Here is an 18,955-nt window from a genome sequence, read left to right on the forward strand (position 1 = left end):
TTGACCATCTTGCAGCTGAGCAGATCAAGTGGTTGTGCAAATGCCTTTGACCATGTTAATCAAAAGAGAGCGAATGTCTCTCTGAGTGAGACAGACCAGCATGAGGTGGGTAGGGGGAGTGTGGACAAGGCTCAGCTCAACCAAAATGTAACAAAGAAATAAAAAAGGGGTCTGGAGCTGTTTTCAAAGTATTCCTTTCTGGGAGCTGGGGATGCTCAGTGTGGTGGCAAGGAGCACTTTGTAAAGACAGGTTAATGGGAATCCCATTTGTACTGTCACACACCTGAGTTTTCATCCAGCTGTGGGGCAGTCCATAGCCAGCTCCATCCTCCTGCAGGTCCCCATATCCCAAGGGAGAGGAACAGGCCAGGCTTGCACGACCTCTCTTGTGCAGCAGAGCCCAGCAGGTCCTGCAGCCCAGCTGCGTGCGGAGCCCTGTGTGAGGCACAGCCTGGGGTGGGCAGGGACCTGCTCCTCGGCTGCCCCAGACCTGACCCCGCTGAGCAGCAGCCCCCATTTCCCTCCCTCCTTCCTTGTGCTCTGGATGTGCTGGCAGGAGGCCTCTGCGTTGCCCTCCCCTCCCCTCGCTCTTTCCAGCTCCAGCCGAGCTCTGCATTTCCTCTCTCCGTCCCTGCTTGCACAGAGCAGGTTTCGATGCTCCCCCAGGGCATCCCGTCCCCTCCTGCCCTCTGTGCACTCCCACTTCGGCACCCTGAGCGCTGGTGCTGCTGCCAGGGCAGAGGGGGAGCATCCCCCGGAGCAGTTCCGCAGGGAGCTCCCGGGGAAAAGCTGTGCCCAGCCCCAGCGTGGCAGAGAGGGCTGCCCTCTCCTACCCACCCTTGTGGTGCCAGACGCACCTCAGCCCAATCCGGAACGGCTGCAGCGCAGCCCTGGAAGAGCTGGAGCTGCCTCAGGCCCTGGGGCAGTCTGGAGCCTGAAGGGTTTGACATAGGCACAGCATTTGTGGTGCTGGAAGCAGGAGGAGAGCAAGGGAATTGGGGCAAAGAGCCTTGCCCTCAGCTGCACAACTTTGGCACTGGGCAGGAGATGTCTTTGTGGGGGTTGCCTCCAGGCTTCAGGGATGCCTCCTCGAAGGTAGGAGCACCAGGATCTTCATGCAGAAAGAACTTCCAATGCTTCTGGATCCGGGGATGAGGCAAAAGAAGTCATTGAGTTGCAGAGCAGTTGTGGTGAGGAGCAACCTCTGGAGGTCTCCAGTCCATGTCCCCCACAAACCTGCGCTGCTTGGTGGCTTCCAGTCTTGTGTGGCCATCACTGGACTGTGCCTGACCCCTGTTAACATCCCCAAAGCTGCTCTGCTCCTCTTGTCCTGGCACCGTGGGATGTCACCTCTTCTCAGGGGGTACCTCCCCTGCCTGCCCTGCCAGCACTCTCAGCTCCCAGCTCCCACGTGGAGCACCCCTGCTGTGGGGCTAAGGGCCACACGCGCCAGTGCGTTAAGCAGAGGCAGCTGGACAGGGATCAGCACTGCTGATTCTGCTGGCTCAGGTCTGTGCTGATGGACGGTACCCTCCAGTGCCCCTTCCCTGGGCCTCCCGGGTCCCCACTCTCTGTTTCGGGATTGCAGAGCTCTCCTTTCCCTGTGTGCACCTGGATTTAGTGCTCTCCCTTCTGGTCACTGCACTGTGAATCCCCCTGGTTCAGTAAAGCTTCACTCGCTGCCCCTGGAGCTCCCCTGGGGGTTTGGATGCCCCTCCAGAAGCATCTCTCACCAGCACTGTCACGTGTGGGGCAGCCTGGCACAGGCAATGCAGAGCCCATTGCCCATGTCCACTGGTCACTGGGCGATGAACCCTGGATTCAGGCTAACAGATCACCCGGGAACACTGAGCTCATCGCTTGGATCTCATGGAGTTCACAAGCAGAAGAGCAGGCCCTTTTGGGGTTGCACACCCTTGGGCATATTTTTTGACTCCAGTTTCTGAAGGAGGGCCAGATTTAAGCTGATGACAGGGCAGATGCCCCTTTATTATGGAAATGTTATTCTGGAGTCCAGCTGTGGTGTAAGGGAGCCCAAGGACTTGTCCTGCCTGTTGTTCTAGGACACATGCACATGGAAACACAAGCCTGTGACCCTCAGGGTATGGGAGATGCTGGACCATATCCACAGAATAGAACATGGAAGGACAGCATGGAAATGAAGAGAGCGAATCTCAAAAAAAAAAGAGTCCTGTTGCTTTACTGGGAAATGTCTCCAGGAAAGCTGCCACCCCCACAGGAAGGCTGTTGTCACGGTGGGGATGATGCTGTCAAGCACGGGGTCTGTCCTCACAAACGACTGCCTGAGTCCCCTCCTCTCCAATGTTCCCCCTCTCCCACAGGTTGGAGCTCTGTAGAGGGAAAGGATCAGCCCACGGTGACACGTGGCTGTCGCCCTTGCAGGAGAGGGTTGTGAGATGACATGCTGACTGCGCCTGGAGCAGCTGAGCTCTCCCAATGGACAGGGGACCCATGGTCTCACCCCATCTGTACTCGTCTGAGCCAAACTCTGTGCCCCGGAGCTCCCTTGGTGCCAGAGCAGGAAGAGACACTGCACAGGGAAACTCTCCTCACTGCACTGAGGGACATGACACCTGGGGGAGCTCTGACCAGAGGGCTCTGAGGTTGCCCCTCTTTGCTGATGAAGGGGGAAGCCTGGTTTCCTGCTTCAACACAGTCTCTGGAGAAGATACAAATGAGAAGAATTGGTACTCACTATTTGTATATTCACTTATTTATTTTTTATGTGAATGCATCAAAAGGAAAAAAAAAAGAGAGATAAAAGGAGAAAGAGTAGAAGAGAGAAAAGTGAAGGAAGGAAGAAAGGGAGGAAGGAAGGAAGAAGGGAGGGAGGAAGGAAGGAAGAAGGGAGGAAGGAAGGAAGGGAGGAAGGAAGGAAGGGAGGAAGGAAGGAAAAGTATAAAGCCTTGATGCCAGACAGCCTATAACTGGTGAGTGGCTGCACAAGAGGGGGTTATTGTTGCTGACACTGGACCCTTGTAACAAGTTTCCTCACTGCGTCCTTGAGCTCCTTGTTCCTCAGGCTGTAGATGAGGGGGTTCAGAGTTGGAGGCACTACCGCATATAGAAGAGCCACCACCAGATCCAGAGCTGGGGAGGAGATGGAGGGGGGCTTCAGATAGGCAAAAAATGAAGTGCTGACAAACAGGGAGACCACGGCCAGATGCGGGAGGCACATGGAAAAGGCTTTGTGCCGGCCCTGCTCAGAGGGGATCCTCAGTACAACTGTGAAGATCTGAATGTAGGACACCACAATGAAAATGAAACATCCAATGCATAAAGAGGCGCTTACACCAAGAAGCCCAACTTCCCTGAGGTAGGAGTCTGAGCAGGAGAGCTTGAGGATCTGGGGGATCTCACAGAAGAACTGCTCCACCACATTGCCTTGGCAGAGGGGTAGGGAAAATGTGTTCCCACTGTGCAGGAGAGCATGGAGAAAGCCACTGGCCCAGGCAGCTGCTGCCATTTTCACACAGGCTCTGCTGTCCAGGAGGGTCCCATAGTGCAGGGGTCTGCAGATGGCAACGTAGCGGTCATAGGCCATGACTGTGAGAAGAGAATACTCAGCTGATATGAAAACAGTACAACTTAAGACCTGCCCAACACATCCCACGTAGGAAATGGCCCTGATGTCCATCAGGGAATTGGCCATGGATTTGGGGACAGTGGTGGAGATGGAGCCAAGGTTGAGGAGGGAGAGGTTGAGGAGGAAGAAGTACATGGGGGTGTGGAGGTGGTGGTCACAGGCTACGGCTGTGATGATGAGGCCGTTGGCCAGGAGGGCAGCCAGGTAGATGGCCAGGAAGAGTGAGAAGTGCAAGAGCTGCAGCTCCCGCCTGTCTGAGGACAGCAGGAGGAGGAACTCTTTGAGGGAGCTTCTATTGGATATCTGCTCCATGGGGTACAGGAAAACTGTCAAAAGGAAAAAAGACAGTGACAACTTAGAAGAATTTTCTCCGAGAAAGCTTTATAGAAATGCTTCACCTGCCCCTGACCACCAGCCCCTAGCAGTGAAGAGAAAATTGTTTTGTCCTTCTCGGAATGACCTTTTTCAGCTCCTGAGCCTCAGCTACTGCTGACTCTTCTGTGAGGAACAGGGGTCTGTCCCCTCTAAGCCCATGGTATGTCACAATGGGTGTGAGAGGACATCCACCTTTAACAGGAAAGATCCCTTAGTATCCCTGCATATAATTCTAACGTTGTTCTGCTGAAGAAGAGAGGCTTAGCATTGATTTTTTTTACAGTTATTTTGTTTGGTAATTTTCAATTCTGCCATTACATCTGGTGAGGGTTCTTTAGAGGCACATATGCTTTTATTGCTGCAAGCATGAACATTAAACAGAGCAGAGAGGGAAACGGGCTCTCTGCTGCTTAGTGCAGAGCGAGGTGTGCTGTTGAGTCCATCTGCCATCCGCTGGTTTCAAATCACTGATTTAACTCTGCTCTCCCTCTTAGCCCAAGGCGGAGATGTGATGAAGAGAACAGGACACTGCTCCTGACTTGAATAATCACACCAAAAAGACAACACTTTCCTCAGTCCCTCCAGCCACATTGCCCAGCACCCTGGGATGAGAACAGGCCCTGGACACCTCACCCCTAATCAGACATCTCCATGACACTCAGGGTGGCTGTCTGTATTTGCCTGTGAAGCCCCAGCTGAGTGCAAGAACAAGGGCAGAAAGGAGAGATAGAGAAATGAGGAGAGACACTGTGAGTCTGCTGCCAAGGGAGGACAGCGGGACAGAGCATCACCGTCCCCAGGTTGCACCTCCTAGACAGTGTGTCCTCCCAGGACAGTGGTTCTCAGCCCCTGTGCCTTGCAGTGAGAAACAGACATGTGGCAGGAGAGAGGCAGCTCTGCTGTTCTGGAAATCTGACTGCAGAAGAGGTGAAAGATGCCATAGAGCCCTTCCCCTTGAGAGCGGAGTGAGACTAAGCACAATGAGAATGATGGGAGCTGAAAAGGGGATATTGCTGCTGCCCACAGGTGAAAAGGCATGTTCAGGAAGGAATGTTCAGGGATCCTTGCAGACCTATTGATCCCTCGGAGCAGATCTTGCAGAACTCTCCTTCAGGCATTTAAACCTAAAACGTCCCCTTCGGTTGGTGATTTTCCAAAGATACAAACCAAAATCTGGCCCTCTGGAGATTGCCTTCCCTTTCATAGAAGCTCGCCATGAGTGTCCTCTTGAAAAGCCCCTTCCAGATATGTTGTGTGGGTGAGGCTGAGCTGTGAGCAGCCCTGACCCCACGCAGCAGCCTCTCAGCAGGAGAATGAACCTGCCCGGGTGGGATCTCTCCTCTCATGCAGAGCTTCTCCCTGCAGCGCCCTGTCAGGCTGAGTGCTGACCTCCTAGTCGGCTGAATCACTGCCCCGGGCACACGGCACCCTGGGGTGCAGGGACACTGCTCTCAATTACAGCCCTGCACAGATTGGTGTGCACACCCGGCTTCACATCCCTTCAGCTTCCCTGGGAGAAGGGAGCAGGATGCTCTGTCCCTGTGATGCTGCGGCAGGGAATCCCTGCTCTGCACTAGAGAAGCCAGGAGAGAGATGCTAAGAACACTTTCAGTAAGAGCATGGACTGCGTGCTGAAGACCCCTCCAGAAACTCTGCAGAATTGCCCTGCAGCCAGAGACTTACTGTGTCAAGAAGTTGTGAAGAATTCTCCTACAACAAGCTCTCCTCTGTCCTCCCACTTCACGCTGCCTTTCACTCCTCTGACTTCGCTCCTGTCCGCAGCAGCAGGCAGTGCCCGCAGCCCTGCTGCTCTTGGCACAGGAGCTGCTCCTGCACACGCTGTCTCTGGGCAGTGCTGCCTGGTTGCCACGAGCTGCCTCCACCCCAGGGGCCTGGCCCTGCTCAGGAGCAGAGGAACAGCTGAACTCACCAATTTCTCTGTCCCTTGTGCTCCCTCCTCCGGGGAAAATGTCCCTGAAGTAATCAGCTATTTTGCTTCGGTAAAGAGCACAGGGAGACTGATTTCAACATTGCAAGCTCTTTCATCACAGGATGACTATGAAAGTTGGAAATATCCCACTCTGAAAGCCCCAATTCAAATCTCTTTAATAGGCAGGACATCCAGACAGGGATAAGAAGGGAGCTCATTGGCCCATGATGCAGGTGTGGATTCAGAAGACTTATTTGAGGCACCACATGCCTATTTAGAGGACCCTGGCTTGGAGGAGGTTCAACTAAATTCCATGAACTGCAGAAATACATAGAAGGTGGCATTCCCCTTGCCAAGCTAAGTGTGCACAACACAGACATCTGCTTGAGAGCCCCTTGTCTACATTCTTAAGGGAATCACTGGATATGGATTCACTTGTTCACACAAAAGCATCTGGTGACATTGGAAGAGACAGGGGTGGCTCAAGGCATGTAGTGTGCTTGCTATGGTGGAGGAAGTGTGATAACCTGCATCCTTCTGGAGCTTCAGCTGGATGCCAGACCAGGAATTTCCCTGGCCCTCTCAAATGGCCTGCATGCCTTCTACTCCTACTAGAGCACCACTCACTCTCAAGCTGAGGGACAGGCAGATCCCTACTGCTCAAAAGGTTAATATATTTCGCTGCAGGCATTTTACAGAATTACAGAATGGTTCAGGTTGGAATGGACCTTTGCAGGTGATCTAGTCCACCCTCCAACTCCCGCAATCAAACAGTGCCACCTACAGCACATTGCAGAGGATCGTGCCCAGGCAGGTTTGGAATATCTCCACAGAAGGAGATTCCACAAGGTTTCTGGACAGCCCATGCCAGTGCTCTGTCACCCTCACAGTCAAAACGTTTTTCCTCAAATTCAGGCAGAACTTCCTGTGCTTCACTTTGTGTCCATTGTCACTTATTCTATTGCTGGGCACCACTGAAAAGAGTCTATTCTCCTGTTTCCCTTCTCTTCTTGACACCTTCCTTTCAGGTATTCATGCATGTTGATAAGATCCCCTCTCAGCCTTCTCTTCTCCAGGCTAAGCTGGCCTAGCTCTCTCAGCCTCTCCTCATGGATGAGATGCTTCAGTCCCTTGATCAACTTTGTAGCCCCACACTGGGGCTCCTTGTCCCTCTTGTACTGGGGAGCCCAGAACTGCAGACCATATTCCACTTGTGGCTTCACCAAGGCTGAGTAGAGAGGCAGGACGACCTTCCTCAACCTGCTGGCAGAGCTCTTCCTAATGCAGGCCAGGGTCCCATAGGCCTTTTTGGGCAAAGCTCTTCCTAATGCAGGCCAGGGTCCCATAGGCCTTTTTGGCCAAAAGTCATATTGCTGGCTCTTGGTCAGTCTGTAATCCATCAGGATTCCAAGGTCCTTCTCTGCAGAGCTGCTTTGCACCCTTGTGATCTTCAGGGCATGTTCTGCTTAGCAGCAACTTTTGCCCTGAGGGGATGTTCTGACAGCAGTCTGCCTGTGGTAGTCAGGCTTGATGAGGGCGTGTGTGAGTCAGAGCAGCCCTCCAAGACAAAACGCACCTTTGTGGGGATGAAAATGCAGGTCACCATGGGGCAGCTCTCCTGCATCGGAGCAGCTGCAGGGACAGGAACGGTTTGCAGCCCGTCTGCTTGGTTGGTCCACAAGAGCTCTGCCAGAAAGTCAGCATGGTCAAGTGAATGCTTGCAAGCACCTAGTAGGCCGGTGGAAGGCACATGGCACTGCTGCTGACTGGGAGGTCACTTGGACTCTGGAGCTGCCCCTGTCCCAGCAGCAGCGCGGCCGGCAGCGGGGTCTGGTGCAGACACGCGGGGAGGTCCCTTGTGTGCGCGGAGCTGCCGGGGCAGCAGCAGGCGCTGCCTGTGAGGCCAGGGGTGTCTCAGCAGCGGGCAGGGACACGGAGGCCATTGCGGGGACACTGCCGGGAGGCCCCTGCTCTCCGCAGGGCTGGCTCTGTGCTGACACGCGGGCATCGGCTGGTGACTTCACTGCTGCCGCAGCCCCTGATAGGCCAGGCCGTGCAGCTGGTTGTGACGTCAGCAGCCCCTTCCTGGCCGGGGCAGCTCTGCCGAGGAACCTGGTGTCCCTGCAGCCCGCGGCGGCAGCAGCCCACGCTGGGCTGTGCGCGAGCGAGGTCCCCCTGCCCGAGGAGCTGCTGGGCCAGCAGGAGGCTCATGGCGGGTGCTGGCGCTGAGGTCGCTGCTGAGGGGCCAGCAGCAGCAGGGATGGTCCTGAAGAGACAAGGGGTCCAAGAAAGCTGGACTTTTTTCAAAAAAGAAATGTTAAAGATGCAGGAACAGGCCATCCCTGTGTGCTGTAAGATGAGTCGGAGGGGAAGAAGATCAGCTTGGCTGAATAGGCAGCTGTCACAGAGACTCCAAGAAACAAAAAAAAACAGAGTTTACCACCTTTGGAAGAAGAGGCAGACAACTTGGAAGAGTACAAGGGCATTGCTAGAGTATGTAGGGAGGAAATCAGAAAGGCGAAAGCTCAGATAGAACTCAATCTGGCCGTCACTGTAAAAGACAACAAAAATGTTTCTACAAATACATTAACAAGAAGAGAAGGGCCAAGAAGAATCTCCATCCTTTATTTCACGTCACAGTCGTGGCAGCCAAAGGCACCAACGACTGGGGTAGATGCAACGCAAACTATGCTTTATTGTTTTCTAGGTACATTATTTATACCAAGTTTTCCTCGTTGTGGCTGCTACTTATTGGTGAGGACTACAAAGGACAGTAGCTAGTAACAGAATTATGACTGGACGATTCTTAGCTTGGCCAGTTTCTGCTCCTTGGCCAAAACCTCCTTAAACTTGTTAATAACTTTCTGCTGTCTCTGTGCAACCTCCCTATCTCATAGATACACTCTAATCTTTTCAAGGTTAACGTTCTCTGCTAAGGGAGCCAGGGATTTCACAGACCAGCTGTAATCCCTGACAATTGCATGCAGTAGGGATGAGGATGGGGATCACAAAGGACGAGGCTAAGTCTGAGGAACTTAATGCCTAGTTTGTCTCAGTCTTTAACAACAAGATCAGTTCTCCTCAAGATGCTTGCCCCCTGAGCTAGAAGACACCTGTGTAGAGCAGAACAACTGCCCCATAAATCAGGAGGAAACAAACAATGACCTGGTACTCCACTTGGACACTCACAAGTCCATCTATGGGTCCAGGTGGCATCCACCTAAAGATTCTGAGGGAGCTGGCAGAAGTGCTCGTCAAGCCACTCTCCATCATCTATCAGCAGTCCTGATCAACAGGGGAGGTCCCAGATGGCTAGAGACTTGCTAATGTTGGCAAGATGGAGGATCCAGGGAAACTACAGGCCTGTCAGCATGACCTCAGTATTGGGGAAAGTTATGGAGCAGATCATATTGAGGGCAATCATACAGCATGTCCTTGATAAGCAGGGAATCAGGCTGGAACAATATGGGTTCATGAAAAGCAGGTCCTGCCTGACCAGCTTGCTCTCCTCAGACCAGGTGACCTGCCTAATGGATGAGGGAAAGGCTGTGGACATGGTCTCAGTAGACTTTAATAGGGTTCTTGACACAGTCTTCCACTACATTGTCCTGGAGAAGCTGGCAGCTCATGGCTTAGACAGGTGTACTCTTTGCTGGGAGAAAAACGGAGAAGATGGCCAGGCCCAGAGAGTGGTGGTGAATGGTGTTAAATCCAGCTGGTGACTGGTCACGAGCGGTGTTCCCCCAGGGTCAGTGTTGGGTTGAGTCCTCTCTAATATCTTTGTCAATGATCTGAATAAGGGATAAGGGGATTGAGTGCACCTTCAGCAAGTTTGCAGACAACACCAAGCTCAAAGGAACATTTGATCAACTTGAGGGCAGGAAGGCTCTAGAGGAGGATCTGGACAGTCTGGATCAATAGGCTGAGGCCAACTGTGTGAGTTTCAACAAGGCCAAGTGCTGGATCCAGCACCTCAGTCACAAGACCCCCATGCAGCTACAGGCTTGAGGCTGAGTGGCTGGAGAGCTGTGTGGCAGAAAAGGATCTGCAGGTGTTGGTTGACAGCCATCTGACCATGAGCCAGCAGTGTGCTTGGATGGTCAAGAAGGCCAAAGGCATTCTGGCTAGTATCAGGAACAGTGTAGCCAGCAGGCCCAGGGAATCAATCATCCCCCTGTACTCAGCATTGCTGAGGCCACACCTCGAATCCTGTGTTCTATTTGGGGCCCTTCACTACGAGGAAGACATGGAGGTGCTGGAGTGAGTCCAAAGAAGAGGAACAAAGCTGGTAAAGGGACTGGAGCACAGACCTTATGAGGAGCGGCTGAGGGAGTTGAAGTTATTTAGTGTGGAGAAGAGGAAGGTCAGGGGTGACCTCGCTCTTTACAACTGCCTTAAAGGAGGTTGTAGTGAGACAGGGTTGAAGTCCTTCCCCATATATGAAAATAGGACAAGAGGAGAAGGCCTCAAGTTGTGCCAGGGGAGGTTCAGGATAGATTTTAAGAGAAAATTCTACACAGAAAAGTAATCAAGCATTGGAACAGGCTGCCTAAAGAAGTGGCGGGGCGGTATTTAAGAAATGTGTAGATGAGGCACTTAGAGACATGGTTGAAAAGGTATGGTGTTGAAGGTTTTATGATTGGACTCAATGATCTTGAAGGTGTTTTCCAACGATAATGATTCTATGATTCTATGATTTCTCTTTATTATTCAGATACCTCTCAACTCTCCAGTTGCTCCTTTGAGCAAGTGGAGAATTTCAATCTTGCCTTGCCTTTCAGGAGTGCAGTTACTTCTTCAACTAGCTGTTTTAGAGTGTTTCTATGCAGGCTGTTCTATCTATCTGTCAAAAACATGTCAAGGAAGGTTATTCCTTGTAGACTGGGAACCTCCCTGGAGGCAATTTGGACTCAACATAGTGATCAGGATTGCATTCTGTTTCTTAGGACAGAGGATGAAGCTTATGCTTGTCATACAGGTGATTAGTTTTTCTGTCTCATAGGACACCGGATGAACTGCAACAGCTGTAACATTCAGTTACAGCCTGGAGCAAAAAAAGGTTAGATTTGAACCAAAGCTATCCAAGTCCCCAGTGGCTGAGGAGAGAAATGTCAGGGCTGGGGATGTGAACAGGAAGGTTGTCCATACAGGTCTCCTCTCAAAAACACTGCTTTTCCCACATGTGCAGACTTCATTGGGAGACACTGTAGGAACTGGAGAATGCGGTTGGATTTCTTCTGAAAACAGAATGAAAAAAGAAAGCTGAAAAGCAGCCATCCTTCTTTTTCAGGTGCTCATTGAAATCTGCCTCATTTCAATACATTGCTTTCCAATTAGCCACACAAGAATTGAAGATAGAAAAAAAATATGACATATCCTTAGATATATATATTTTTTTCATTTTAATGAGTCCTGGGAGTATTTGGTGCTGAGTCTGTGAACCTCCAGGAGGTTGAGAACCTGGAGGAGATTGAGGAAATCTCTCCAGCAGTTACAGTCAGAAGCAAATGGCCAACTTTCTTGGAGAGTTAATTGTTCCTCTTGAGGACCATTAGCAGCAAAGTCTCCCCAGGGGCTGAGCAGAGCAGAAAGTTGGAGGCCCTGATTGCAGATAAGCAAAGACAAAGTGCAGGTTGTTCTGATGCCAGGTTAACACTTCATATGTTTTTCAAGTACCTTGGCCGAGCGCAGGTGTCCAGACTCTGAGTAGGGGGGTCCTTTCTACCATGCTTTGCCCCGGTCTCCTGCTGGGTCAGTGCATGGGTGGGGGTGTTCAAGGCCAAGGGCAGCACACCTTGTGTCCCTGGGGGAAAGCAGGCAAGGAGACCCTGTGGCCATGAGCAAGAAGTTTCCTCTCCCAATCCTCAATATCAGAGACACCAGCCATAGCACAGGTGACATAGACCTAGTTCTTTTGGAGGCTTTTGGCCATGGCAATGAGCCTTGGCCATCTCCCCCTTGGGCTCTGCTACACTTTGCTATTTCTGTGCCTGTTTGCCTGCAGCCTGTAGACATCCAAACTGCTTCCCACCTTGCTCTCTCCATCTCAAATGGTGTCTCTGGGTCTTGTTCACTGTTCTTTGAAACAGAGACATGGAATGGTCCTAGATACCTTCTGCATGGTCTCTTACGCCACAAAACTACCCTTGAAGTGAAATTTCTTGTTTTCCTGAAGTGTAGTCTGTACATTTCAAGCTGCTATTGGTGGCTCTTTCAACTTCTCATGCTCTTTCCCATTGTCAGAGTAGGCTCCATCATCTATGAAACCACCCTTCTAGCAGTCGCTGGCCAGTGTTATATTCACCTTAGCTGTAACACCTCACCAGGGTGAAGAAACCCAGGTCCTTCAGCTTCTCCACACAGGCCATGTGCTTTAGGTCTCCAACTCTCGAGATCGAGATCCAACTCTCTGAGATCTCGAAGGGAAGGGCTCTGGAGCGGACGCTCGTCCCGGAGCTCCTTGTCTAGAGGCGAACAACAGAGCGAGAGGCAGCCCCAGCGCCGACCCCCGTGCGGGCAGTGCTGAGCTCCAGGCCAGAGGCGGCTCTGACTCAGGGGGGGCGGAGCCGGCAGGGCAGGCGGGAATTTAAAAGCTGCCCCCAGGGAGCGCGAGCGACCAGGAGCGTGGCGAACAGAGCGTGGCGCGGCAGTTAGCGCAGGCAGGAGGTGCGGGCAGGGGTCAGGGAGTAGGGGTCAGGTAAAGACATGGTCTCCACTTGGCAGAGAGCTTCCGCCAGGAAGACTGTGGCGACCCAGACTGAACCGCCACAGAAACATGCAGCGGTCCAGGTTTCTGGCTGCGGGGAATGCCTGGGCCTCTCCATGTTACCGGGGAGTGGCGAAAGCACAGCCTGCCTTAGGTGTGAGCAGGTGGATGACCTGCTCAGCCTGGTGGCGGAGCTAAAGGAGGAGGTAGAACGACTGAGGGCCATCAGGGAATGCGAAAGGGAAATCGACTGGTGGAGCTGCATCCTGCAGTCTTCCCAGGAAAGCTACCCTGAGAACTCCCCAATTCAGTCAGAAAGTCCAGTGCCCTCTTGCCCTAGGGTAGAGGGGGTGGACTTAACAGTATCCAGGGACGACCAACAATGGAAACGGGTCCCCACTCGAGGTGGCAGAAGATCCCCTCCACAGCCCACCTCACCTCCACCGGTGACCACGTTCAACAGGTACGAGGCCCTGGAACATGTGAATCAGATAGAGGAGGCCTTGAACCAAGGCCCGTCTAAGGGGATCTCTACAGAGGGGCAGTCTAATCCATGCAGCAAGGCTGCTCCCCCTAAAGTGAAAAGGAGCACCCGGAAGAAGCGGCGGGTGATCGTCGTGGGTGACTCCACGCTGCAGGGCACGGAGGCACCGATATGTAGACCGGACCCCTCATCCAGAGAGGTCTGCTGCTTCCCTGGGGCCAAAGTAAAGGATGTCACAGAAAGGCTCCCAAGAATTGTTCATGAGTCTGACTATTATCCTCTACTATTGATTCATGTGGGTGCTAATGATGCCATGGGGAAAATGAGGGACGTCAAGCAAGACTTCAGAGCCCTAGGGATGGCCATCAAAGGTACAGGTGCCCAGGTGGTGTTCTCCTCCATTCTGCCAACGAGGGGAATGGACTCAAGGAGGAGAAGGCGGATATGGCAGCTTAACAACTGGCTGCGCCGCTGGGCCTGGCAAAAGGGTTTTGGCTTCTATGACCATGGGTCTCTGTTTGATGACCAACAGCTAGTGGGGAATGATGGGACTCATCTTAGCAAGAGGGGCACACGTCTCTTTGCCAAAAGGCTGGCCAACCTGGTTAGGAGGGCTTTAAACTAGGCAAGAAGGGGGAAGGGGAGTGGCACACTGACACGGCAAGCAGTACCGCACAGCCCAGGTCAGATGGCGCCCAGTGGGAGTATGGTAGTGGGGAAGTGAGGATAGGAAATGATCCCGGAGTGTCCTCTTTCACCCCTCCTGGGAAACCTGTGGCCTCTGTTTCTTCCCTGAAATGCCTGTATACCAATGCGCGAAGCATGGGGAATAAGCAGGATGAACTGGAGATCTGTGTGCGGTCCCAGCGTCATGATCTCATCGGAATCACAGAGACGTGGTGGGATAGCTCGCACGACTGGAGCGCTGCCATGGAAGGCTATGTGCTCTTTAGGAAGGACAGGCTGGGAAGGCGAGGTGGTGGAATTGCTCTTTATGTGAGAGAGCAACTGGAATGCATGGAGCTCAACCTGGGAGTCGAGGATGAGCGAGTTGAGAGCTTGTGGGTAAGGATTAGAGGGCAGGCTAATGTGGGAGACACTGTGGTGGGTGTCTGCTACAGGCCACCTGACCAAGACGAGGAGGTTGATGAGGCCTTCTATAGGCAGCTGGATGTTGCCTCACGGTCACAGGCCCTGGTTCTCATGGGGGACTTCAACTACCCCGACATCAACTGGGAGGACAACACAGCCAGGCATAAGCAGTCCTGGAGGTTCCTGCAGAGCGTCGACAGTAACTTTTTGACGCAGGTTGTGGAGGAGCCGACGAGGAGAGGTGGGCTACTGGACCTCGTGCTATCAAACAGGGAGGGCCTAGTAGGAGATGTTAAGGTGGGGGGTAGCCTGGGCTGCAGTGACCATGAGTTGGTGGAGTTCAGGATTCAACGAGGAGGAGGCAGGGCTGTAAGTAGCCTTGCGACGATGGACTTCAGGAGGGCCAACTTTAGCCTCTTCAGAGACCTCCTCGGTAGAATTCCATGGGCTAGTGCTCTAGAAGGAAGGGGGGCCCAAGAGAGCTGGTTAGTTTTCAAGCGGCACTTCCTCCACGTCCAGCAACAGTGCATCCCTGTGTGTAGGAAGGGAGGCAGAGGGGGCAGGCGACCTGCGTGGATGAGCCGGGAGCTTGTGGCAATGCTCAAGCAGAAGGCAGCGGTATACAGAATGTGGAAAAAAGGACAGGCCCCCTGGGAGAAATACAGGAACGTAGTCAGGGAGTGCAGAGATGCGACAAGGAAAGCTAAGGCACGTCTGGAAGGCAAGCTGGCAAGGGACGTTAAAAATAACAAAAAAAATTTCTTCAAATACATTAACAGCAAAAGGAAGATCAGGGAAAACGTGGGTCCGCTGGAGGACGGGATGGGCACCTTGGTTACAAATAACACAGAAAAAGCAGAGTTGCTCAATGCCTTCTTCGCTTCGGTGTTTACCAAGGGCAGCCCATTAGAGCCCCAGGCCCTAGAGACAAGAGAAGAAGCTGGTGGAGAGGAAGACTTGCCCTGGGTAGAGGAAGATTGGGTCAGAGAGCACCTAAGGAACCTTGATACCCACAAATCCATGGGCCCTGATGGGATGCACCCCAGAGTGCTGCGGGAGCTGGCAGATGCCATAGCTAAGCCGCTCTCCATCATCTTTGAAAGATCCTGGAGAACGGGGGAGGTGTCGGAAGACTGGAAGAAGGCCAATGTCATGCCAGTCTTCAAAAAAGGCAAGAAGGAGGACCCAGGCAACTACAGGCCAGTGAGCCTCACCTCCGTCCCCGGAAAAGTGATGGAACGGCTCATACTGGCCGTTGTCTCCAGGCACATGGAGGACAAGAAGGTGCTCAAGAGTAGTCAGCATGGATTCACCAAGGGGAAATCTTGCCTGACTAACCTGATAGCCTTCTATGATGAAATGACCGGCTGGATAGACGAGGGGAGAGCGGTGGATGTCGTCTATCTCGACTTCAGCAAGGCTTTTGACACCGTCCCTCACAACATCCTCCTGGGCAAGCTCCGGAAGTGTGGGATAGATGAGTGGACAGTGAGATGGATTAGGAACTGGCTGGATCACAGGGCCCAGAGAGTGGTGATCAGCGGTGCAGAGTCTAGTTGGATGCCTGTGGCTAGTGGGGTCCCCCAGGGGTCAGTCCTTGGTCCAGTCCTGTTCAAGGTCCTGCACCTGGGGAGGAATAACCCCAGACACTGTAGGGTGCATTAGCAGGGAAGGTAGGGGTTAAATAGCTAATGTAGAATAAGCTGAGTCTTAGAGCACAAGGACCCATGATAACTGGCGGAGTCCGGATGCCTTGCTCATGGCAGGGACAGAACCCTTGATAGATGACAGGGTCAGGATGCCCTGCTCATGGCAAGGTCTGGACCCTTGATAGGTGGCGGGGTTAGGGTGCCCTGCCCTCAATCAGGATGATAGAGGGGCTGCTTATCCAGATGTTTTAATTCAGCAAAATAGATAATATTAGCAAGAATGCAAAACAGGAAAACGGGAGGGGGAACACTCTTGGGTAAGAACGGTATAAAAGAGGGGCGCCCGAAGTGGTCGGGGTCCGTGGTGTGACCCCTGCGTGGGAAAGCCCGGACCCCAGCTAGCTGGTAATACTTATTATCTTTCTTCTATTAATAAAAGACAATATATCTATGGTGGTTGTCTCTCTCTCCCTGTCAATTCGGATACCGGACCTAACATTTGGGGGCTCGTCCGGGATCCGAATGCAGGGGAGGAGAAAGAGATAGAGAAAGATAATAAGTCAAGGGAGGCCTCAGGGGGTGAGAGTGAGCCGACAGAAATCCAGGTGGACGCACCGAAGGATAGTCGGCTGGAGTCTGAGGGAGACGTCCCTCAGACTCCCACGAGAAGGAAGGGTGGTTGGTTAGGTTGTTTGGGTACGCCGTATCTCCTTAACGAAAGGAGACCGGTGTGGGAAGGGAGAATTCTGTTAATAATCGCCCTTACTGGTTTACTGGCAGTTGTATTAACTTTGGTTTTAAGCGACGAGCTTGATACAATGGGACAAGGGAAATCCACCCCTTTGTCATTTATGTTAAATCATTTTGGATATGTTAAACGTCGGGCACATAATTTGTCTGTAGAAGTGTATAAAAACCGATGGGAGGCATTTTGTAAAAGTGAGTGGCCAAGTTTTGATGTAGGCTGGCCGAGAGAGGGAAGTTTTGATTTAGAATTAATAAGGAGAGTAAAAGAGGTAATAATGAGACCTGGGTCAGAAGGACACCCAGATCAATTTCCATATATAATCACATGGGAGGATTTGGTTCTGTATCCACCCCCATGGCTGAAACCTCTTTTGGGGGAGGGTAGAAAAGACGGAAAAGTTGATATTTACGTAGTGAGAAAGGAAGGGAAAAAAGCAGTACTACCAGATTCGACCTTATATCCAGAAATATTAGACGAAGAAAGTAGGCATAACCCCCTCCCTTACGTACCTCTGCCCGAGGCACAAAGGGAGGCGAGTAGTAGTGATCAAAGAAGGGAGAGAAGGGAAGATAGGGGTCCCGCATATAGGACACGATCTCATCAAAGAGAAGATGAAGAGGGAATATCAAGTACCACCCATGCCTTCCCAGTTAGAACGATTGGAACAACTGGGCCACAGGGACAGCGTACGTATCAATACTGGCCATTCTCTTCTAGCGATTTGTATAATTGGAAAAGTCAAAACCCCTCCTTTTCCGAGAAACCGGGGGCGTTAATTGATTTATTAGAATCCATCTTGTTTACGCACAACCCTACCTGGGATGACTGTCAGCAGCTTTTAAAAGTGCTGTTTACGACCGAAGAGCGTGAAAGGATCCTGACCGAGGCGCGAAAGTTGGTGCCGGGAGAGGACGGGAGACCCACCGGTCAGCAGAACCTTATCAATGAAGGATTCCCATTGGTAAGACCACCGTGGGATTTTGAACAACCTGAAGGTAGGGAGCGTCTTCGAACATACCGGCAAACGTTGATGGCAGGGTTGCGGGCGGCGGCGCGTAAACCTACTAACTTAGCAAAAGTAAATGCTGTTAGGCAGGAAGCCGAGGAAAGCCCTGCCGCTTTCTTAGAGAGAATATTAGAGGCGTTTAGACAATTCACTCCTTTAGATCCTATGAAGGAGGAGAATCGGGCAGCTGTCATCTTGGCATTTGTAAATCAAGCTGCACCAGATATAAGAAGGAAATTACAAAAGATTGAGAGGTTGGGGGAGCAAACATTACAGGATCTTTTAAAAGTAGCAGAGAAAGTGTACAACAACAGGGAGACTCCAGAAGAAAAACAGGAAAGAATAAGAAGGGAGGATCGGAAACACCAGAGGGAAATGGCTAGGAGATTTTTTGAAGCAGGAGAAAAATCAGAGAGGCAAAGAAGGGGACCGCCACCCCCCAGAGGAGCAGGGGTACGGTTAGGAAAGGATCAATGTGCAATTTGCAAAAAGAAAGGACACTGGAAAAATGAGTGTCCAGAAAAAGGAGAAAGGAGGCCACCTAGAGTACTGGTGGCAAAAGAAGATAGTGACTGAAGGGGCCGGGACTCGGAACCCTTCCCCGAGTCTTGGGTAGAATTAGAAATGGAAGGGAAACGTGTAAAATTTCTGGTAGACACAGGGGCTGAATACTCAGTAATAAATAAAGCAGCGGGGAAACTATCGACAAGGAAAGCTCGAGTACGAGGGGTAAATGGGAGTAAGGTATATCGGTGGACATCAGAAAGGAAGGTAGATGTAGCTAATAGACAAATCACGCATTCATTTTTGTATATACCGGAGAGTCCGGTACCCTTAATGGGCCGGGATCTCCTAACTAAATTGGGGGTAAGGATATATTTCGAGGACGATGGGGTAAAAATCAATGACCAGGAAGGACAACCGATACAGGTCCTGACTGTTAGATTAGAGGACGAATATAGACTGTATGAAGAGAGGAAGGAAGAAATTGGACCAGAAACTCAAAAATGGATGAGGGAACTCCCAGAAGTATGGGCAGAGAATTCGGGGGTAGGAGAGGTTAAAGGGAAAACTCCTCTGGTCGTGGAATTAAAACCAGGAGCTCACCCGATTAGGGTTAAACAGTACCCAATGACCCCTGAAGCTCGACAAGGAATAGCAAAGCATATTAAAAGGTTACTGGAAGCTGGCATTCTGCATAAATGCAAATCTCCGTGGAATACTCCTCTACTGCCAGTAAAGAAGCCCGGAGGAGATTTCAGGCCAGTTCAAGATCTGAGAGAAGTTAATAAAAGAGTGGAGGATGTGCATCCTACAGTCCCAAATCCATATACTCTGTTAAGTACGATGCCACCAGA

At 51.8% G+C, this 18,955-nt stretch overlaps 1 protein-coding gene across 1 annotated transcript in view; it reads right to left on the reverse strand.

The window, feature by feature from the left end:
• Window positions 1-2,974: 2,974 nt before the first annotated feature.
• Window positions 2,975-18,955, reverse strand: part of LOC148595221 (olfactory receptor 14A16-like) — a 37,124-nt gene continuing 21,143 nt past the window's right edge. Inside the window, exon 5 of the mRNA XM_088521942.1 lies at window positions 2,975-3,933. Coding sequence (XP_088378068.1) covers window positions 2,975-3,933 — 959 coding nt within the window. The remainder of the gene's footprint in view (window positions 3,934-18,955) is intronic.

This window comes from Tinamus guttatus, unplaced genomic scaffold, assembly GCF_059628265.1.
Source record: "Tinamus guttatus ecotype Peru unplaced genomic scaffold, ASM5962826v1 Tinamus_guttatus_pri_ptg000139l, whole genome shotgun sequence".
Taxonomy (NCBI): domain Eukaryota; kingdom Metazoa; phylum Chordata; class Aves; order Tinamiformes; family Tinamidae; genus Tinamus; species Tinamus guttatus.